The sequence below is a fragment of the Heterodontus francisci genome, chromosome 37, assembly GCF_036365525.1.
Source record: "Heterodontus francisci isolate sHetFra1 chromosome 37, sHetFra1.hap1, whole genome shotgun sequence".
Taxonomy (NCBI): Eukaryota; Metazoa; Chordata; class Chondrichthyes; order Heterodontiformes; family Heterodontidae; genus Heterodontus; species Heterodontus francisci.
This window is the reverse complement of record NC_090407.1, coordinates 10,691,315-10,714,819: the sequence shown is the minus strand read 5'-3', so window position 1 is coordinate 10,714,819 and position 23,505 is coordinate 10,691,315. Positions and strand designations below refer to the sequence as shown.

The 23,505-nt window shown below is 44.2% G+C and overlaps 1 protein-coding gene and 1 pseudogene across 4 annotated transcripts in view; one reads left to right on the top strand and one right to left on the bottom strand.

The window, feature by feature from the left end:
• The window catches only part of agrn (agrin), a 471,240-nt gene that overhangs the window by 15,961 nt on the left and 431,774 nt on the right, over positions 1-23,505 (bottom strand). For 2 of the 4 annotated variants that reach the window (XM_068017055.1, XM_068017057.1), the window contains 7 exons: positions 21,401-21,497; positions 19,989-20,153; positions 18,666-18,777; positions 14,792-14,803; positions 11,056-11,172; positions 9,987-10,176; positions 4,182-4,269 (listed from right to left, as the gene is read on the bottom strand). In XM_068017055.1, the coding sequence (XP_067873156.1) occupies positions 4,182-4,269; positions 9,987-10,176; positions 11,056-11,172; positions 14,792-14,803; positions 18,666-18,777; positions 19,989-20,153; positions 21,401-21,497 (781 nt within the window). The remainder of the gene's footprint in view (positions 1-4,181; positions 4,270-9,986; positions 10,177-11,055; positions 11,173-14,791; positions 14,804-18,665; positions 18,778-19,988; positions 20,154-21,400; positions 21,498-23,505) is intronic. The other 2 variants (XM_068017056.1, XM_068017058.1) reach the window with 1 other exon arrangement.
• On the top strand, positions 12,431-16,726 carry LOC137352053 (histone H2B 5-like; annotated as a pseudogene).

Here is a 23,505-nt window from a genome sequence, read left to right as displayed (position 1 = left end):
TTGATAGGTAAATTGGCCATTAGCAATTGCCCCTAGTATAGGTAGGTGGTAGGGAAATATAGGGACAGGTGGGGATGTGGTAGGAATATGGAATTAGTGTAGGATTAGTATAAATGGGTGGTTGATGGTCGGCACAGACTCGGTGGGCCGAAGGGCCTGTTTCAGTGCTGTATCTCTAAACTAAACTAACTTCTTAAAAACGATTCTGATTAGAAACACTCAAATCAAGTTTCTCCCTCCTCCAACACCTAGTTCAGCAAAGAGATTAAAGCCCCAATTTCAGCTCGGGACTTGAGTGTCATGTGTAAGAGCTGGTGTGTCGGAAAGTGTCCATGATGGTTCAATGGCCATTTTTATTCCTGGCCTTCATTACTGTAGCTGGAAGCCCACCCAAACCTGGTAAGAATGATGAGGTGCTCAGCAGGAAGGAGCAGGATTTTGCACAGCAGGATGGAACCCCCAGCATAAAGTAAGTGGTAATGTGGTGAGGGGTGGGATCCGAAATTGATCGTGGATCAGTGGAGATGGAGGGAGGCATAAGGTTTCCTTTTGGGGTCTGGAGGAGTGCAATGTTAATGATAAGATTGCTCCACAATAAAATGATTAAAAAAATTTAAAATTCTTAACTGGCTATCTTCTGGCCTGAATCATATCAGTCTTCAGGTTTCACTGGTGGGTCCAGCATTTTGCACGACTTGGCGGTCGCTTGTAAGAATTGCTTTGAGATCCAAAAGACGCATTAGATCCCGATGTGTGGCAGTTGGGCCCAAGGCTGCTGAAAACCTGGCAGCTAAAATGGCGGTGGGTGTAAATGCGACAGACAAAACCTGCCTGCCATTTTAACCATCACCCTCATATCAGCAGGGCGGACAGGGATAAAATCATCCCTTATTTGTTTCATTCTCTGTTACAAAGCATATTTAAAAAGTTTCTTGGCGTTTTATACAAAGATACTCTCTATCTGAATGCACGCAGCATTCGCAACAAGGCAGATGATTTGAAGGCACAAATAGAGGTAAATGGGTATGATTTAATTGCCATTACAGAGATGTGGTTACAGGGTGACCAAGTCTGGGAACTGAATATTCAATGATATTCGTCATTTAGGAAGTTTAGGCAAAAAGGAAAAGGAAGTGGGGTAGCGCTCTTAATAAGGGACCACCTGACATTAGTGAGAGAGGATTTTAGATCAAAAGATCAAGATGTAAAATCAGTTTAGGTGGAGCCAATAAACAGCAAAGGGCAGCAAACATTTGTGGGAGTTGTTTATAGGTCACGTAACAGTGGTAATGTTGGGCACAGTATAAATCAGGAAATTAGAGATGCAAGTAACATGAGTAATACAGTAATAATGGGCAACTTCAATTTACATAGATACTGCGTAACCTAATCAGCTCTAATGCTGTGGAGGATAAATTCCTGGAGTGTGTACAAGATAGGTTTCTAAAGCAGTACATTGAAGGTCCAATTAGGGATCGGGCTATTTTAGATTTAGTATTATGTAATTAATAACCTTGTTGTAACGGAGCCTTTGGGAAATTGTGATCATAATATGATAGAATTTTACATTATGTTTGAAAGTGATAATAGTTCATTCTGAAACTAGGGTCTTAAATCTGATCAAAGCAAACTATGAAGGTATGAGGGGCAAAATGCATCACCTCACACTTCTCCAGGTTGAATTCCATTTGCCACTTTTCTGCCCACCTGGTCAGTCCATTGATATCTTCCTGCAATTTACAGCTATCCTCCTCACTATCAACCACACAGCCAATTTTTGTGTCGTCTGCAAGACTGATGAGGAATTTCTTCACTCAGAGGGTGGTGAATCTTCAGAATTCTCTATCTCAGAGGGCTGTGAAAGCTCAATCATTGAGTATATTCAAGAAAGAAATCGATAGATATCTGGATAATAAAGGCATCAAGGGATATGGGGATAGTGTGGGAAAGTGGTTGAGGTAGATGATCAGCCATGATCTAATTGAATGGTGGAGCAGGCTCGATGCGCTGAATGGCCTACTCCTGCTCCTATGTTCCTATACCATTGTCTGTTGAATAGAGAGTTGCTCAGTTTCAATACATTCAGGTTTCACAAGCAACCAACGTACACTTTAAAAGATCTTTGGATACATGGCCCAGTGGCAGGGAAGGTTTCTGCCCATACTACTCATGTTGAGCTAATGATCCCAACTATGCTGCCATTTGGTGGAAGAGGAATGAAATAATAGGGTGTTTTGCAGCATCAGTGGACACAGCAAATTGCCTTTGCACAGTGAATATCAGGTAGATTCCTTTACCGGTGTGTGTGCTGACCTGACCACTATTTGCTGTGCCCCAGGGTACGGATGCAGCTAAACCTTTCCTATATAATCATAGAAGTCACTCAGAACTGTTTGTGCATACTCCCCACAGCAGCTGAGGGGGGCAGGCGATCAGGCCAATTCTCCACTTGTGGATAATGCACAGAATAGAAATGTCAGAGGAGAAATATAGTTTAATATAAAATTAGGGTGTTCGAGGTAATGAGCAAGAAACTCTTATTCTGTAAAAACAGACAAGTGGAGATCAGAGATTGTGGGGCGATGAGGAGGAATTAGTATCTTGCCAACACAAGAAGTATTTTATTTCAAGCCATAAGATACAGGTTGTGTTTCTAGCAGTGCCTCACACTCAATATTCTTAAGTCTCCAGAAAATAACTGCAGGAGATGCAGCGATCTCTGAATACCCTTTGAAGACATCTGCCTGAAATGTCTAGGAATTGCAAAACATCTTCTATTAAAGGTGCTTTGATTTTGCGCAAGGCCAGTGTTACTGGCTTCTAATGTCCAGGTCTTGTGTGGCTGGATGCAAGGCCCTTAGCAGATTCTGGCAGATTTGCCATCAGATTGCACTGGTTGCATGAGATATGTGCACTAGACATCAGTCCCACTGACATAAGCCTTAGTACAAGATAGAAACAACTTTAGTTATATACAAATTATTTGGGAAGAGAAAAAATATAAGAAATACACACAATGGGAAATTGTAAAGTATGAAAAGTAAATCACAGGCAGCTGAGAAATCTCCAACATGTCTGGGGTGCATTGACTAACAACCTACCACTCACAACACACACCTTTTACATACATGTCATCTCCTTGCATATTAGATATTATGGTCATGTAAACGTAATGGGGAGAGGGATAGCAATATGAATGAGTTCAGTATCTGGACATTGTACTTACTCTGGAATCTCATTTGCAAGATGGCTTGAGAGTAGAGAAAACAAGGACATATATAAGCGACAAAACAGACACCACAGAATGATAAAACTGGGACAAGCACAAGGCACGGTTATTGAAGGAGAATTTCTAACAGCCAGATAAAACAAAGGAAAGTGGGTAGGTTTTTACTTGTGTCAATCTGTTTCATACAGTAAATCTGCTTCATATTTGGATTTCTGTATGGATTAACCAGTTACATATGAATACTTAAAGTGACACACAATACACTTCAGCATTAAAACGATTCAAAAATCATGAGCCAGACTGGATATTTTTATGGTGGATCACTGGCCTCTCTCACCTTACTTAGCCTGGACTGATATTTGAACCCTCCTCACTTTCAGTGCACAAGTTCTGTCATATCTTGAAGGAGTTCAGAGTTGCAGCTACTTTTCAGGGCGAGCATCACTTTACAGTAATTGTTCTCTTTATTTGTTGGTCAGCATGTGTACTTGAAGATGAATATAACCCTCGATCCCCAAAATTTCCACCAACTGCAGCATAATGCGTGTGATACAGAAATCAGAATTCAAAAAGGAACTATAATTTTGAAGAGATAAGTGTCCTTGCTTTAAAGGGATGTGCAAACTGGGGCGAAGACAGGCCTTATTTGCAATAACAAATATACACTGTGGTTTTATTTATTTTTCCGTTGTTTGTGAACTTTGTCCTTCAGCAGTTAAAGTGTGTTGACAAAATGGTGGGAAATATTGATAGGTAAATTAACCAACACATCAATGTGTGTCGGTACTGTTAAAGCAGAGGCTGGAGAACAGGTGTTCTGCCCATTTGCTCAGGTGGTGAAAGGTGCAGAGGGAACCAAAGTTAGGGAGAAAATAACTTTCAAGCCAATTAGGTTTTTGATTATGTCAAGTACTGAACATTATTTCAGCAATGTGCAAAAAATGTGACATACCTCCTTGTTACTGAATTGTGATATTCTATGAATGTTCGTCCATTAAAAGCTATAGATTCACTTTCACCGGCAGACTTCTCCTCAAGTGCTGTAGAAATAGGGAAAACAAAAGTCCAATTATATTCAATCTTCATTTTTTGAACAACATTAAATACATGACATACTGTGAATGTCTCATCCAGAATATTTTCACCGCAGATTTCACAATCTCTCAGTCCTCAGGGAAGGGAGATACGTGGTGAGCTTTCTGCAGGAAACCCACACTGTTCTGGGAGACGAAGCCACCTGGCTCCTGGAGTGGCAGGGCGGGCTTTACATGAGTCACCTCACCCCTATTTCTAGTGGGGTGGCTATCTTGTTGGCCCCGACTTTTCAGCCAGAGATCTTGGGGGTCAAGGAGCTAGTGCCGGGCCGCTTGCTCCACCTCGCCATTCGCCTGGGTAGCGTGCCACTCCACTTTGTGAACGTGTAACCGCCAAGGCCCGGCGCGTTGCAAGCGCGCTTCTTTGAAGAAGTGTCCGCTCTCTTGAGCTCCATCGATAGCGGCGAGTGCATCATCCTCGGGGGGGGGGATTTTAACTGCACCCTCGAGGTGGGGGAATCGCTCCAGTCCCCAACGCGGCCAAGCGTCGGTGGAGAAGTTGAGGGGACTGATCAGCTCCATTAACTTGGTGGACGTCTGGCGGAATCTCCATCACGACTCAAGCGCCTTCATGTGGAGGTCTGGAGGAGGAGAGTCCCGAGTCAACCGCCTCTACTTTTCGCAGGCGTACGTCTCCCACGTCTCGGCGGCCTCCATGCGGCTGGTGCCGTGCTCGGACCACCACCTGGTGTGGGTGGAGTTCATTCCGCTCCACACGCGGGCAGGGTCCGCGTACTGGCACTTTAACAAACGGCTGCTGGAGGACGAGCGATTCCGGGACTCGTTCTGTCGATTCTGGGACGACTGGAGAAGAAAGCAGAGGAGCTTCCCCTCCTTGAGGCTATGGTGGGATGTAGGCAAGACTCACATCCGCGTCTTCTGTCAGGAGTACGCGAAGGGGTCGACCAAGAGGCGGGAAGCCGAGATCGGGCGCCTAGAGAGGGAGGTGCTCGACTTGGAGTCCCGTCTCGGTCATGCTGTCGCGGACCCGGCTCTGTGGCAGGCGTATAAAGAGAAGGGAGTGCTGAGGGACCTGCTGCTCATAGGGTCCCGAGGTGCGTACGTGAGGTCGCGGATCCAGATCCTGGAAGATTTGGACCGCGCCTCACCCTTCTTCTACTCGCTGGAAAAATGGCGGGGTGTCCGTAAACAGCTCGTCGAGCTGCTGGCCAATGACGGATCCTCCATCACGGATCCGGAGGGAATGGGCCTCCTGGTCTGTACTTATTACAGTGCGTTGTTCTCTCCGAATCCGTCCAGCGAGGACGCGCGCAGAGTTTTGTGGGAGGACCTGCCGCAGGTCAGCCCGGAGGGCGCCGAAGGATTGGAGGCTCCGCTCACGTTGGCGGAGCTAACTGGCGCCCTCCACCAGCTCTCGAGGGGAAAATCCCCAGGGCTGGATGGGTTGACCGTGGAGTTCCTCAGGGCGTTCTGGGGGACGATTATGCGCGGGTCTGGGGGAAAGCCTGGCGACTGGGGAGATGCCCCTCTCGTGGCCCAGGGCGGTCATCGTCCTGCTGCCGAAGAGAGGCGATCTCCGCCTGCTTAAAAACTGGCGTCTGGTCTCCCTCCTCAGCACGGATTATAAGATCTTTGCCCGGGCTATGTCTACCCGCCTGAGCTCCGTGCTGGCCCACATGATCCACCCCGACCAGTCCTACACGGTCCCGGGCCGGTCCATCCAGGACAACATCCACCTGGTCCGGGACCCGATCCATCTTTCCCAGAGGACTGGTCAGTTGGTCGCCTTTCTCTCCCTCGATCAGGAGAAGGCGTTCGACAGGGTGGATTACGAATACCTTTTTCAGGACTCTGCGCGCTTTCGGACTCAGGCCGCATTTCGTGGCCCGGGTCCAACTTTTATATGCCGCCGCAGTGTGTCTAGTCAAGGATAACAGGTCCTTGACAGCGCCCCTTCGCTTTGGGAGAGGAGTGCGTCAGGGATTCCCCATGTCCGGCCAATTGTACACCATCTGCGTGGAGCCGTTCCTGTGCCTGCTTCACAGGAGGTTGACGAGATTGGCTCTGTGCAAGCCGGCCATGCGGGTCGTCCTCTCAGCTTACGCCGACGACGTGCTCCTCGCGGTCACAGATCCCGTTGACCTGCGGAGGATGCGCGACTGCCAGCAGACCTTTTCTGCTGCGTCCTCCGTGAGGATCAATTGGGAGAAATGATCCGTCTCCTGGTGGGTAAGTGGCGTGTGGACTCCCTGCCGCAGGAGTTGACATCTTTTGCGTGGAGCACCACGCACCTCCACTATCTGGGAGTTTACCTTAGCCCCGCTGAGGAAGCCAGGCCGGCAAACTGGCAGGAGTTGGAGGGGAAAGTCACCGCTCGGCTGGGGCGCTGGACAGGACTGCCCCGAGTGCTTTCCTACAGGGGTGGAGCGCTGGTCATAAACCAACTAGTGGCCTCCATGCTGAGGTACCGGTTGGTCACTTTGGCCCCGCCCCCTGCATTTGCCACCAAGATCCAGAAGAAACTCGTTGATTTCTTTTGGGGCAAGAGCAAACACTGGGTCTCTGCTGCGGTCCTGAGTCTCCCGATTGAGGAGGGCGGCCAGTCGCTGGTGTGCGTCCGCACCCAGGCTGCGACTCTCCGCCTTCGGACCCTGCAGAGATACCTGTACGTCGAGCATCCTCCCAGATGGTGTGCGCTGGCGACGTATTTTTTCCGCCAGTGTCACTGCCTTCAAGACGACACGCCGCTCCCGGTGGAGTTCGTTAGCCGCGCCTCTCTGAGGGAGTTGCCTGTCTTTTACCGGGATCTATTCCGAGTCTGGAACATGGTCGCCTCCAGTCAGGGCGCTCCCCCGCTGGCGGAGGAGAGCACCTCGGCTGTCCGGGCGGCCGACTCCGGGGACGGTCTGGCGGGCGGAGGAGTAGCCGAAACCCCCGGGACGCCCCTCACTGCGGGTGGCGAGGGGGCTCGGGAGTGCGGAGCGCTCCCGGCCGAGAGAGGGTCAGCTCGGCTGGAACTGCTCATTGGACCCAGGCCCCGAAACCCTCCTCGGGAGCCGGTCCCACACAACCCGAGTCGCCTCTCGGAAATGTCCTCCGTGCCATTCCAATCGGCGCGGAGGGATTTCCTGTACGGGTTGCTGCTGCAGACTCTCCACTTCCTCGCCCTCGTCAGCCGGCCGGACATGCACTGGCGGTCCGCGTTGCCATCTGGCGACGAGGGGAAACCCCGATGGAGGTCTCTCTACGCGCGAGTCCTCCCCCTTTACATCGGGGACCTGGGGTGGAGGGTGTTGCACAGGGCAGTCCCGTGCAATAGACTTTTAACGGACTCCCAGGCCGCCTGTACTTTCTGCGGCCTGGACGAGTCCGTGTTTCACATATACACGGAGTGTGCGAGGTTGCAGCCCCTCTTTGAGTATCTGAAGGGGCTGCTCCTCAAGTTCTGGCTGCACTTCAGTCCCACACTCCTGATCTTTGGGCACCCAATGCGGAGGGGCGTGGGCCGGGAGGAGGATCTCGTTGGTCTGCTCCTGGGCCTGGCCAAGGTGGCAATTCACAGGTCCAGGCTGCGGGCCGTCGGGGGGTCCGTCCTCCCCGATTGCCTGCCCCTCTTCTGCGGTTACGTTCACGCCTGGGTGTCCCTGGAGAGGGAGCATGCGGTGTCCACGGCACATTTGAGGCCTTTCGCGACCGGTGAGCACCGCAGGGACTGGAGTGCATCATCGACGCCGAGAATGGCATTTTAATTTGAGTTTTGGTTTATTTTTCTGTTTTAATAAAGTTATTTTTGTAAATATGTATATAAAGGGGGCCTGAGGAATAAAGGCCCCCCTCGACATGAAAAATATAAAAGGGGCCTGGGGTATAAAGGCCACCTTAAAAAGAAAAAAAAAGGGTATTTTGGAAAACACTGGTTTCCAAGTCTGAGCAGAAAGGCATATAATGTTGAATTTCACAACCCAGAGATCTCAAGTCATATCTTTAAGTGGCTTATGACACTATAGCATTTGCCTGCTGGCCTGTTTAGATTCAAACTGAAATCTAGTCAACTCATATCCTTAGTAACAGGAGGCCGACAAATAAGGCAATGGAGCCTGAGCTTAAAATAACGTCGGCTTAGCCTTGTCGCACTTGGACATACCTCAAACTAACTTCCCTGAAAGAAAAATCCTGCTTTGTGGGGGAGACAGAACTATGTCCAACAAATATGAGCAAAAATGCTGGAGCGAATTAAACATGCAACTGCTGTACTCAAGCATATCCACCCATATCAGTAATTCATCTTGCGTCTGTCCTACAATTCTTAGGAAACATTAGTGACATTTATTTTCAGGGTTTCCCTGATGGCAAAGTCAGCCACTACACTGCCCAATATGGGACTGACTCACACAAACTCGGAAAGCCCCAGATCTGATTCTCCTCCTGTATTGAGTTAGCTGAGCTGGGTGACTGTGTGGACACTGACTGGACACATTACCCTTGGTCTGGAAAGGTGAGGTGGGATGTGGGGAGTAGACTCAGTGGGCTGGATTTTCTTCTCCCGCTGGCGCGAAAAAATGTGGGCCGCATGGTGGCCCAAGATAATAAGCCGGTCAGGCTGCCCGGCCCCACCTTCCCCCCCCCCCCCCCAATCATGTGGAGCGGGCGGGCTCTCTGAGGCCAGTGATAGATTCAGCTGCCTGTGTGCAGGCACTGGCATGATTTTTCAAGGGCAGCCTGTTCTGCCCGTTTATTTACATTTTTAAAGGGCTACCCGCTCCAATGTACCGCTGATAAATATATCGCCCCTTCCCCCCCAAAAATCAATGACATTCATCATTCTACTCTCCCCCCCCCCCTCCCAAAACGCTCACCTTCAACACTTGACCTTCCCACCCCCACCGCCCCAAACCGATCAAACTGCAGAGGTCTCCACTTCCCACCCTCCCCTACACCAATAATTTGTATTGGAGACCGTTCCCCCACCCCACAACTGCACTAAAAATCATAAGCTCCCCCTTTCCCCACCATGGTGGTGCCTGCTGTCCCTGGATGGGAAAGTGAATGCACGTGAGTGCTGGCTGCCGCTCGGAAGATCGCAGCCCGAAGGTAAGATTGCTGTTGATTTTGTTTAATTGTATTCATTTCATTAATTTATTGTTAATCCGGGTCCCGTCACCCAGTGGCGGGGAGGCTACCACAGAGCCTCACCGTCATGAAGACCATGCCTGGCACTCCTGGTGTCATGCTCCGTGGCGGGCCGCTGCTGGAACAATCTTCCGGCCTCCACCACCATGGAGCCTGACGTCGGGAGCTCAGTAAAATCCCGGCCGGTGTGTGGATATCGAGTAAATTGGTGACCCACCTCCCATGCACAACCTATTGATACAAGCACAGAAAATGCCGGAAATACTCAGCATATGTGGAGAGAGAAACAGAGTTAATGTTTCAGGTCAATGAGTATGTTGAGTTAATTGATATATAATTGAGTTCTGTAACTGATCGCAGCCCTCAGTTAGCGAGGAGAAAAATCAGCCAATGTTCCCACTCCTGATCATGAGGAAATGAACCCCAACTGAAAATGTATGTAAGTCAGGTTCAGATTGGGGTTTTGTGCCTGATGCAGGTTATGGGCCCATCATCACCCATCATCAAGGGTCACAGGTGCAGAAAAGAGGAGAAAACTACCAGATCTTCACACAAAACATGGATTACTCTACCTTTTTCACACTGTGATCCCGAAAACCCACGCTGGCACATACAATCATATCCCCCGAGTCTTGGACTGCAGATTCCGCCATTGTGGCATGGACTACGCCTTGCCGTGCAGGGATGTGAGTGATAGTTGGAGATCTCCATGGCTTTTCTAATGTTTTCTTTTTTAAGGAGTGGAACAGATTTTATTGAAAGCTAGGTACAAATGCAGAAGAAGCAAACAATTATAAAGTGGTTACCACTTTTTAAGCTGAAGGAAAACACAGAAAGCACCGATTTAAAGTACCTGAATGAAGCTATTTTGTTTCGATGAATTTAGTTCCAAAAATTCAAACATTAAAAAAAAACTCAACCCACCAACTAAATAGACATCATGGTTAAATACTTTGGAGCATAGGTACAGGAATAGACCACTCAGTAACCTTGACCTGTTCTGCATTCAAACTGTATCTTAACTCCATCAACCTGCCTTGTTTCTGTAATCCATAATACCTCTGAATAACAAAAATCTATTAATCTCAGTTTTGAAATTTTCAATTGACCCCCAGTCAAAACAGCCTTTTCGGGGGGAGAGTTCCAGATTTCTACTACCTTTTGTGTGAAGAAGGGTTTCCTGATATCACCCCCTGAGCAGCCCAGTTTTAATTTTAAGGTTATGCCAATTAGCATGGTCTTCACCTAATCAAATGTGGTTCATGTCTGTGAACCCCCACACTGCTGAATGCCCAATCACAGTAATGTTGCTATGGTGAGCTACTGAGGAGAAGTTAAGTTCTCTAACCCTCCCCCCGATCACCAGCTCAGGGTGACACTGGAGAGGCCCAACTGCTTTTTTGCAGCAGTTGGTTCATAGGTAAGAAAGTTTGTGAAAATAGTGGATTATAATTTGGAAGAATAAGGGGGTTTCGACTCTCACAAAACAGAATACTTGTATGATAAGATTTGGCTCCAATCTAGGAGCAAGTGACTTGAAGCCAATTAGCAGGAACAGCTAATCACTTTAATCAGTTCTTTGTACCCAATTCCTACTTGAGGTCAATCCACGAAGCTGCGAAAGGTTCTAATTATATTTACCTTCTGAATGGCTCCATTAAATCCAGAAGTGATTGCAGCTGCACGAGCAAATTTATTGAAATCCGGTGCTCCACCCACATACAAGGCTTCCTTGAGGTTTAGTGCTGTGTGTGGGGCCTTGGGGGTGAAGAACATCTTATATTTAATTACATGATCTTACTGAAATGCTAGTTGTTTAAATAATTATACAAGGTTGAAGCCAATAGCTAAGCATGGCATAATATTACAACAAAAAGTCAGTCTGTCACTAAAACAATAAAGTTTAATTCTGATGGGGAGTTTTTTTGTCAAAATTTAAGAAGCTGCATGACTGCTCTAAAGTTATATATCAAGAGCTTTTCATTCCACTGTCATATTTAATAATAGGCTAAATTGACCACGTTTAACACAACAGACTGACTTTAAGCTTCAGTAGAATTATTAGCAATGTAAATCTGTAACAATGGAGTAATACACTTATCAAGGTATGGGGGGTTGCTAGGAGAGGACACTTGGGCTGAAAAAATGACAAGTCTTTCAGAACAAAGCCCAAATACAGTTCATGGAAGAATAACTGAACAAAAACCTCTGTGAAATGGAATTGAAACATGGCTATTCCAGGTGTAAAGCAATATCTCTGATTCACACTACATTATTGAAGTCTGTTTCTGATTACAAGTCAGCCATTTGTGCTTTTTTAAAGAAGAAATTCTACTTACCACATTTCAGCACAAGTTTATGATTGACAAGGGTAAAGCTTAGTTACTTCTATATAGCAGACAGCTTTAGTAAAATGGACCTTTTTGAAGTATTCTAATGTGGAACTGCTTGCTTGCCAAAATTAGATGAAGATTGTGTGAGGTTTGCTATTAGTTAGGAAGGTGCTCAGTCTGACCTTTTCCCGGGCTGTCATTTCATCCTTCCCAAAAGCTGGTGTTAAAGAATCTCAAAAATACCAACTAACAGCTGGCAATTATGTGTAAAATTCTGGATCAGATCATGCCAGTGGCTTGTTCAAACTAGTATATATTTAAAATAGAATCCGACACATGACAAGACAGGAGTCCAAATAGAAGTGTTCTTGTTAATTAACACAAACACTTACGGATGTTCTGCTCATCGTCCAATTTTTAAGTTTCAGCTGGCAGACATGAAGATAAGCCTCAGGCTAAGCAAAGGCTCAGCAGAGCTCTAGTTTAATTTAAATGAGCCAGATAACACCTTCTTTGGGCACGCAATGTTTTTTTGTTTTCACTGGGCTCTATTATTAAGTGGCAAACCTGGCCTTTTAAATTTCACTCAAAAACTAGGAGCATTTGTGTTCTGTGCTGATGAATTTTTTTTTCAGCGATTACAAATAAATCCCTTTCACTATCCCCTTCAAATGCTACGATCAATGAGTAACCAGAAACAGACTACTGGTAGCCAAATGAGCTCATGAGTGCAAAATGGGAATGCAAGACTAGATTAAAAATGTATGGGATGAGTGAATAACATCAAACAAATTCAATAAAAGCCTCATGAGGACACACACACAATGTAATGACATATTTCTCAGGTTAGTGGTGACCTTGCTTGTTTATAATGATAAACATTAAAACACAAACACATTTTTAATAAAAACTAATACAGGCACTTCAGTTTTTAAATGCACAGAGAGTCACTGTGCATTTTCAAAGCTACTTAAGATCTCAATAGCCAACTATTTACTTTTTTTTAGAAAGCTAAGCTATTATTAATTATGAAATTCACATCTTGTAACCCAATTTAATTTATTGGAGTACTCTATTCAAAAATAAGAGAGTGCTGGAAATACATAGCAGCACCATCAGTGGTAACTGAAGAAAGTAACTGACTGAAAAGCTAGTTCCTGTTTCCTTATATCAGAATATTGGGCAGGTTTTCAAGAAGCCTGATGGTGACTAACACTGCTTCTTCTTTATGAAGAACATTCTTCCTGTGTCATTACTTTCTTTCATCAAAGTTATTTCTGCATTATTAGTGTCCTCATTCCACCAATCTGGTAAATTATTTATATAATTAGAAGTTTTATTCGAAGAATATTATGAAAGATCAGATCAGGTGACAATGTTAACATAAAAGTTCCCTATTTTTAGTTCGTACTAGGTTTGCCATTATTTTAACAGAAAAAGATGGTTTCCCTGTGCACTTGTTGGGAATATTGTTAGACTATAAACCAAGAAAAAAATTCTGCATGTATGTAATTTTTTTTATAGTTATTGGTTGGTTAGCTGATAAAATACAGCTATGTTTAACTTGGCCTTGATGGTCATTGTTCAAATACTTTCTCTGGGGAAAGTGATCGAATTAGTTACAGTTTGATTCTGGAGGTTGATCAATCCCTGGCTCCTCCCCTTGCTAAAAGGCCAGGTTATCAAGGTAAAAAAAAAATCAGGAAATAATGGGCTTTCTTTTTCTTATATAGAATAGAACTACAGTACATTTTCCAACATTTTCTATTTTCTTTCAGACTATCAGCAGTTCATTTTTTTTCCTTTTATTCACGCAAACATATTCTATACTTTTATTTCACTTTCGCTAAAACCATACCGATTCCCTCACCCATGGTAAATGGAATTTTACATCTCAAAAGTTTTTTTGTGAAGATGAATATTATGGGAGCACTGAAATACAAGAACTTATGAACTTGGTGCCAATAAAGTAAAACTTGCTGCCACAATGTGTAGTAGAGATGAATTTGTAATAGTTTATAAAGATGTCAAAGAGGTTAGATTATCATGAAACTAATGGATCTTGCATGGTGCTTACTGCGAAAAATGTATAGGGAAAAAATGGTACTCTGAAAATTGAGTTTGCTGTTTAAAAAAATACATTTTTGTCTCTGTTGCTTCCTTGCTCATGCCTTTATTTGTCTTTATTTTTCAGTTCTTGGGCTTTTATTTTCTTCTATTCCCCTTACCCTTGCTCTTTTTGGCTTGCTATTTTATTTTTTCTTGACTCTTTTATTTTAGTACTTTGTACGCTTTTGACCCTGGTTTCAATTTTCCTGTTTTCCATTTTGTTTTAGCATGATTTGCTTTTAAATGCCATGCCCTTGTTTTATTGTAAGTCAGAGACTTGTACTAACTTCCTTCCTGCCAGTAAGGAACACAATATGATGACACAGAAAGTGGGGCCACAGAAGTGGGGGTTTAGCGCAGGGGTTGAGTGCAGGCAGCGGTTAGGGTCAGGGGGTGTTCTGCGCTGCCCATGCAGCTGGGGCACGTGGTAATGGTGGCAGAAACACTGTGGTTAGAAACTAAGTGAGTTATTGCTTGTTTCCTGCTCCTACCTGCCGGAGTACGATATGATAACATGAGAGCAGCAGAGCCAAGGCTTTAGAACATAAATTACGTGCAGTGAGAGGCCCTAGTTGGGGTTTCTCCTTATTCAGCACAGTCCCTGGAGCCAGAGTCTGAGCAGGGCAACAGCGTCACTTTAGATAAAAAATGATAGCTTGATAATTCAGGGTAGTGGCAATGCAGTCACAGTGAGTATATATTGAACGTACATTGGATAGCAAAGAGCTGGCCATCTGGCATTACTACATAGATTGACTCCCACTGAATCTCCACATACCCTGCCTTTGTTGTCACTAACATTTAATGACCTGAATTTTGAAGAGGTTATATAATGCAAAACTATATGTTCTACAACTACCTCTACATTTAGCAATGGAATTGGGATGAGCTTAGAATGTGATTGAATGATGAAATCAATTTTGGTTTTTTTTTACCTTGCGCGATTTCTTAAATCCAGAAAGCACATCAGAATAAGTACAAAAAACATAAGAGAAAAAAGGGCATCAGTAAGTGTAAGGTAAAGAATACATATTAAAGACACACAGTACCCAACCAAAATATAAACAATACTCCAATGGCTACAAGCCACTTTGTTAAACAAATAGGAGCCAATTCTCCAGATGATTTACTTCAATTACTCAGACTGTAAATGCATTCACTCCAGAGTTTTGTATATCCCTCATGGAGCCACAATCATATACATGCATTTGGTTGAAAGAAACGTCATTGAAACCACTAGCCATGGATACTGGACAAGTGACTAGCTCCTGGGCCAACCCTAAATAGTAAACAAACACAGCAGGGTAATGAGGGAGCTAAATTCCATTCCTACCACCTCACCACCGCCTGCTCCTGTGGAAGAACTAACTAACCATCCCACAGTATCTCTCCCAATATGGTGAGATGGGAAAATCACTGTGCAAACTTGAATCCTACCACTTTGTGTTACAACACACTGGAACACCAACGTGCTCCAACATGACAGCTACTTTGAAAAAAATTTGTCTCTCTACCAACAACTTTACCCCTTCCAAACTCTTTGCATGGAACCTATTTTCAGCCTGTTAGTTCAACTGAAATAAATGTCCCAGGCTGTTGTATAAAGATAAAGCCTTATATATAGATATAAAGCCTACATCCCACGAATGAATAAAAAAAACCTGCTACTCCCCTAAACTGATCGTCCTCCCTACTCGACTGCCCTCCCTTTTATGGCTCACTTAAGAGATCATCGAGCGCTCTTTGCTGTCGAGCTGCCAAATGATGCCCATTAGGCACCCGCAGCTCGGTGGCTCAATGATAATGAGGCCTGAAGGGGAATATCACATGTGCCTCAGGGATATCCACTGAGACGCAGGGTCATTCCATATCTAGCAATAGAAGATTCCACCCACTTCTTTCCGCTCCTGGTGGATTTAGAATGCTTACCACTGATAGTAAGTCATAGAGGTTTTTTTTTAATAAGGACTGTTTTGGGTTTCATCACTTCAATGGCTTGGTCTATTCCTTATCATATTTGCGTGCACACACCACCCACACAGCTGCTACCATCTCAACAGCTCATAGTTATAGCAATCCTCTACATCTAAACCACCAGGAAGTCAGAATCTTTGAACTGATATAGCAATGAGAACTCCTCCGGACAAGAAGTCCTGACTAAAGTGAAGTTTCTTTTCTGCTGTTTTGTATCAGAACTGGTCTTAAACTTCAGTGATCCTTTTAGCTTTCATGAAGAAATTGTGAATATTTCCCAACCTTTTCTTCTGCCTATGGTCATACTATTGTGTTCACTCATTTAACCTACAGGTTGCCATTCCTTCTACCCCCACTTATACCATCCTAAACAGATAAGCTCTTCAGGATCTCATTCATGTGTAACTTCTATTCTCCTATGGCATACTAGGAGATTAGGGGTTGCACCCAGGAACTGTGTTTGTGGTGGCTGCTTTGATTGGCATGACCGCCCAGGGCACTTTTCTGTGTCTGAAATTGAGTTTGAAGATGGTTGAGGAGAAGAATAAAGCTCCTAAAAGGGCACCAAGAAATCCTTAAATAAACTGTCGGCAAAGGGCAACGAGAAGCGGAGAAAGTCGAGGAAGGAGAGTTACTTCATCTACATCTACAAAGTAATGAAGCAAGTTCATCCCGACACTGGCAGCTCCTCCAAGGAGCATCATGAACTTGTTTGTGAATGATATTTTCGAGTGCACTGTGGGTGAGGCTTCCCACTTGGCTCTTACAACAAGCGTAGCACCATCAGCTCCCGGGAGATCCAGACTGCCGTGCGCCTGCTGCCGCCCAGGGAGCTGGCCAAACACTTAGTGTCGGATGGGACAAAGGTGATGACCAAGTATACCAGCTCCAAGTAAAACTCCACAATGTACTGAAAAACAACCAGACCTCTTACAGAATACTCGGCTAGATACGTTAAACCCAGCTGACTAAGATTTACAATAATAAAATGTAGACAGGAGGAAAATAAGGGCAATATAATCAAATAAATGACCATCATTAAGGCTTATTGTACAGCCTCAACAGATTCATTACCCTTCATGAATAGCAGAAATCTTACTGTTCACTAGTTCCATTCATATTCCTGCAGGAGCCATTTTCAAGGGTTAGATAGTCTGGGTTGCAGGTTCCTTCTTAACTACATTGACCATTACTCCATAATAAGCCTCCGAGTGGTATGCTCATGACAGAGCAAGATGACAGCCAGAATTTGTTTTCCCTCCTCATTTCAAGCATCCTATAATTGTCAAGTAGTGTAGCCAAAACACCAAACCTATGGCTCAACAATACAGAGATTCCTTAATTTACTCGCGGGCCTTGCACAGAAACCTGCATTCCTCTGGTTGGGAGACAGGTGTCAGTGGTGTGCTACTTATGCTGGGAGATCTATTTGGCAACTTAACAACAAATCTTCTGTTGAACTGTTAATTTCAGTCAGAAAATTTGTTGCAATTGTATGAATATTCTCAGTCTCAAAGAGCTGCTAAAAACTATATTTCTTTTTGTTGTATGCTTCTGACAACAAATATTATATGTAGCTCTCCAACATAAGCTACTTTTCAACACCATCATTCACCAGACTACAATGACAGATATAGCAGGCATGGTTTAGGTCTGCATTAGACCGGAGTATGGCACCATAGAGTTCTGAGATAAAAACAAGAAATGCTGGAAATACTCAGCAGGTCTGGCAGCATCTGTGCAGAGAGAAGCAGAGTTAACGTTTCAGGTCAGTGATCCTTCATCAGTTCTGATGAAGGGTCACTGACCTGAAACGTTAACTTTGCTTCTCTCTCCACAGATGCTGCCAGACCTGCTGAGTGTTTCCAGCATTTCTTGTTTTTATTTCAGATTTCCAGTATCTGCAGTATTTTGCTTTTATTATCGAGTTATGAGATATGGGTTTGCTTCCACAATCCCAAACACTGCTAAGCTCCTGATATCGTTCAGATCACTGTGAGAAAGTGCGAAGCAAAGGCCATTTGCTTCCAAGGGGGAAGAAGGGTCACCGCAGCCCATTATCACAATTGGGGAAAGTGGACAGGAACAAAACAACTGAAGAGGGATTATCCTAAAAACACCCCATTTGCAACTGAAATCGTACAAGAGAAATTGCATTTAATGTCCTCGCTAAGATATTCTCTTCAACTGAACTCCATAACATAGTACAACCACCAACATGCATCAACTCTCATTCTAATCCAGAAACCAGACCCAAACACTCTTATCCTAAAAACTTAAAAGCCCTAAAATTACATCCAAAAGGAATGATACAAGAGTCCAGAAAACTGTCAGCCAGACCTGGTTAAAATGAGATCGACCAGTGTAGATGTGAACTGCAAGTCTATTTCTGAAATTTCCTCTATCACTTAAGATTGGCACAATCCTTTCGTTGGAGTTTCCAGAGGAGGCCTGCAGCATTCCAGCTTCTCAAGAATAATGTAACCGAATCGGTTATGGCAAACTTGCAGTCTATGGCTCACTATGCACCATTATATTAGGAATTGCTGGTTTGCTGGAAAAGACAGTCTTATTTAACCATATGAAGAGATTGCTTAAATCTGTCCAGACCTTGAAGAGAGACAGCTTCTTGATTCAGACAATCACACCTATTGACTCAAAGGTCTGTAATCTGTTCAGAACCTGATAGTAATGAACAGACAGAAACATCCCAGCTGTTAGAAATAATCTGAAAATACAGCAGTAAAGTTTGCCATGGCCTAGCACATCTGACATACGTGTAGTACATTTGAAATTTGAATAATTTGAATAATAGGAGGATTCCTTTCTACCTACCGGAGATTCACCAGTGAGGGGTTCACCCTTATTAATGGTCATTAATCCTTTCCGTCCATTTCTTTCAACAGTAACCACATTCCAAACATTCATTGGGATACGATCCTTACTCCTATTTAATAGAGGAAAATTATATAAGCTAGTTTCAGCATGAAAAGAGAATGGGTAAAGGTATTTCAAGCATTGTTAATTGAGTTAACAACCACTGTACTATCAATATTCCTATTCCATCACGAATATATATACACAAGGGCTGATTTCCAAATGTGCACTGCTGACAGGGAGCCTTTTCTGCTGGCCATGTATCAGGAAATTATGGGCAAGCTGCTCAAAATTTTCCTTGAGACAATTTCGGCAAGTGAGGAATGTAATTTAAAGTGTGCAGAATATACAATAGGAAAAGGGTAGACATGCATTCGACCTATGGTTGCCAGCCCTCCAGGTTTTTCCCGGAGTCTCCAGGAACTGAAGGTTAACCTGCAGGACACTGCTGGGAGCAACTGGGAAGAAAATCATAGGGGGCATTAAAGAAAATATATTTTCTTTCAGTAATTTTGTTTATTAGTTATAAATATGCTGAAGTTGGAAAAGTAAAGGCTACTTGGCTGACAGCCAATTGGGTAATGGAGAGTCTGTCCACTTTCCAATTGGCCTTGTGAAGACATCGCACCATGAGAATTGACAGGTTAGGCAACCAATAGGGCAAGCGTGTTGGTGGGGCAGTTGGAGGGATAAGATCATGTTATTAGCCTCCAGGATTTCATCCAGCCAGAGTTGGCAAGTCTAACTCTATCCCATGAGTAAGGAAGATTCCACAGTATAAAGGGCAGTCAATCAAGTAGGACACATTAAGGCTTTTTTCATTAACTTTAAAGCCTATTGTTCATTTGCCAGTGTATGTTAGGCTTTTGACCAAAGATGTAAATATAACTGAGCATTATACTTATCATTATACAGGACCAGCTAATATTTTTGCCAATATTTACTAATGATGGATGATTTAGCATGTTACAGGTTTAGCTTTCACAAAATGCCATTTAGAAAAGCTTTAAAGGGTTTATAGTGTTCACATTGCTTGCTTAGGTATCCCGTAACAAAATGAACAAATTTAATTTCTACATCTAATTAATACTATAAGCACTGCATGAAAAAATATATAAAACCAGGACTGTTTTGAGGACAGCTTTGTGGAATAGAAACCCCTCAAAGTGCCAGGACTATAAACATTAGTCTTAAAGTACTATTCATCTCCATTTCCAGGCCTATCTGCTAAGAATCTTACCGCTACAATAAATCAAGATGTTGTATATTTTTCAGCATTACCTGATTACTGCCGGTCCTTTACCAAGGTCATATTTAAACTCTAAGTAACCATCACGCAGATTTAATGAAATAAAGTCTCCACGGCCATCTGTCTTCTGCCCGTTGTAAAATATCATTCCATTGCGATTCATTGCCAAGAAGACCACTTCCATAGACAGCTTCTGACTGTAATCAAACATCGCATTTACTGTCACACTAATAAATAGATTTTCTCCCCCCACACATTTCAACTACTCTCTGGAATTATTCAGTCTTTCAATTCACTCTTGAGATCCAGAGTCTGAGCGGTCCAGCCTATAGTTGGCTTCATGGTCACTATCAATATTACTCCCTCATCAACACAGCAGTCAAGAAGATGCATTTGAAAAGTACGGAAAAGGATAAGATCAATAAATTCAACTTATTTTCCTGATACACTGGAGAACATTGGCCCCCAACTCATCAACCTAATGCTCCAGCAATGTAGTTAAACCCTAAATTTATTTCTCTTGAACCATGAATATTTTAGATGATATTTCATATCACACTGCTAATTCCATTTAATCAAATGTTGATAATGAAAAAGGGATACAGGCTGGTTTGCTGCAACTGAACACAAGTCCCTCAAGTTTGTGTGGAGAAGTTGAGCAGTATTTCAGTAATTTAAAGATTGTTTAAACTGCCTGCCACTTCCACTTGGGTAGAATCTAGTGTTGAGTTGTCCAAAGTTCAGCTATCAAGTTACATTATCACTGCCTCCTCATCTTCCTAAAAGGAGTCTTGCTCATGTACTAGTACTGCAATCATAGAAATTCTGATCAACAAGGTGACCATTTAATAACTTTACCATAATGGGGTGTCCAAAATATTCCAACAGCTGCCCTATTAATGTCTTCTACAGATTTATCCTCAAAATATTAAAGCCAGAATCCTATTAACCCTTTTAATTTTTTCCCCCACCTGAAACTTATAAAGTTATATGAAACTTTCTTATAAAAACTAATCTGCATCTGAATGCTTAAGATTTCTCACTGTACTGAGAATTTTACCATTTAAGGTATATTTTCCTTCACCAGATTGCATTACTTCACACCAATATACATTTGACACTTATCTGTTCGATCCCCTAACCTGTCAATGTTCTCCTACAGTCTTTCTGTATTTTTCCTCACCATTTGCTACGTCCCAAAATTTGTATTGTCAGAAAATGTTGATTCTATTCCTTGTCATCTGACCAGATTTAACACTTGTAAAAGCACAACAATCCCATTTGAAAAGTCGCCAAAATTGGTTCATAGAAGATGATCAGAATGCGGCATTGTATGTCTTTATTTTGGAAATTGTTTGGAAGAGAAATTCAGTGATGTGCGTACACGGACAGGTTACTGGCCAAGTCTAATTTTAGCATTTTGCTAAACAACAACTGAACTCACAGCAAGTCGGAGACAAACGTGTGGATTCCGTTCATTTCGAGGTATGAAAGTCCATTAAACTCTGGGATGAAGGCAGTGGCCTGGTTCTGCTCAGCTTCTAGCACAAAACAAAAGAGGTAGCAGTAAATATAATGAAGTTAAACCTAATATGGCATTGGCTTAGACCTAAAACAATTTTTAAAGAAATCTGACTTAACAACAGGCATTACTGAAAAGTTAAGATTTCAAAATCAGTGTTTTAACCTCCTTGCCAAAATTATGCTGCATCTTGCACTGTGTAAACTTTTTCATTGTCAAATACTTGAAGCTAAATAGGGGAACAAAACTAAATAAAAGGCAAACAAAAGGTTATATAGTGTAACAGGTATTGACATTGGGTTAGAACAGGGTCAGGCGAGCTTGTGATGCCACCCATAGTGGAAAGGTTTACTGCCACTCAGCATTTAGGCTCACACGTGAAGATCACCACTTGGATTAGAGACCAGAGAACAGCTGGCTCCAGTGGAATTGTATTTTTGTTTCGACAAATGCCTCCAGGGACATGAGAGGAGAAATCCGAGTGGAGAACAGTCCGTCATGGGGGAGTTCTATTGGGGGGCATAGAGTGGGGGGGGAAGTTCTATTAGGGAGGCTGGGGGGATTTCAAGAAGGGAAGAGATTCACACGGTGATGAGGGGGGTTGGGGCCAGGACTTCCACAGAAGGGGTGGATCACTGTGGTGCCAGGCTGGGGGCGGTCGGGAGAGGACCAGCTTTCAGAGGGCTATGTTAATGGCTCAATGAGTAAACCATCTGCCTGGCATGGAACTGATTAATACCATCCAGAAAAGCTTCAGGGTTGATCCTGCATATCAGTCAAAGTATTAAAAAAGACACTACAATTAGACGCAGCGCCTCTAAACAAGAGAGGAAGAAGAAAAGTGAAAAAGCACTCGGCCAGGGCTCTGGCTCCTCCGCATCATCTAGTTACCTCCACAGGAAAGGGCATCTGTGAATATTTAGTGAGAACAGGACCGATTCTGCTCCGATGTCCCAATTGGTTAAATAACCTGCTGATACCCAGTGAGTAGGCTTCCATTTAAAGGGTTGGATTTTAGCGGCAATGGGCAAAAGAAATGGCGACCCATCTGCGTGAGCCGCACAGCAACTCATTTAAATACCCGGTCGGCCCGCACCCACCCCACCAATCACGTGGCGGGGTTGGGCTCGGGCTCTCTGATGCCGGCAATGGTGTCAGCTGACTGTGTGCAGGCGCTGGCGCCATCTTTAAAGGGCAGCCCACCCTGCCGGCTAATTTAAATTTTTAAAGGGACCCATCCCCGCCCCCACTGTTGAATTCAAAATTCTATCGCCCCTTTCCCCCCCCCCCCAAAACAATAAAATTAAGTATCTGCCCTACCCCCACAAAACACTTACCTTTCAATTATGACCTTCTCCTCCCCCCAAACTAAAAAGGTTCACAGTTCACCCATTCCCACCATTCCCTACACTAGTGACAAATGTTTGACCCCAATCCCCACACACTCTTCCTCACCTCCCCCCACCCCCACCCCCACCCCCACCCCACCACCCCAGGCACTAAAAATCTCAAGCTTCACCCTCCCCCACCCGCGTGGCACCTGTTTTCCCCTGACGGGAAAGTGAAGGTGCAGGAGTGTTGGCCGCCACTCTGAAGATCGCACCCTGATCATTAGATAGTGAGTGTATTTAAATGTATGCATTTAATTAATTACCATATGCTAATCCAGGTCCCATCGCCCAGCGGCAGGGGGAGGGGCCACCACGGAGCCTCGCTGCCGCTGGGAATATCAGGCCTGGCACTGTCGGCGTTGGGCTCCGTGGCGGGCCGCTGCCGGAATAATCTTCCGGCCTGCCCTCCCCCCCCGCTCCCCACAATCCCCGCCACAGAGCTCAACGTCGGGGGCCCTGTAAAATCCAGCCCAAAGAAACAACACTTGGCTATGACACAGGAGGGCTTTGGTGGATACCTGGAACAAGCTCACTGCTTTCTCTCTCAGTTACAGTTGATATATAACCAAATTAAAGTAGTCACAGTTCACTGGACAAGCAGCACTTCAACCCAATGGCTCACAATAACAACTTGCA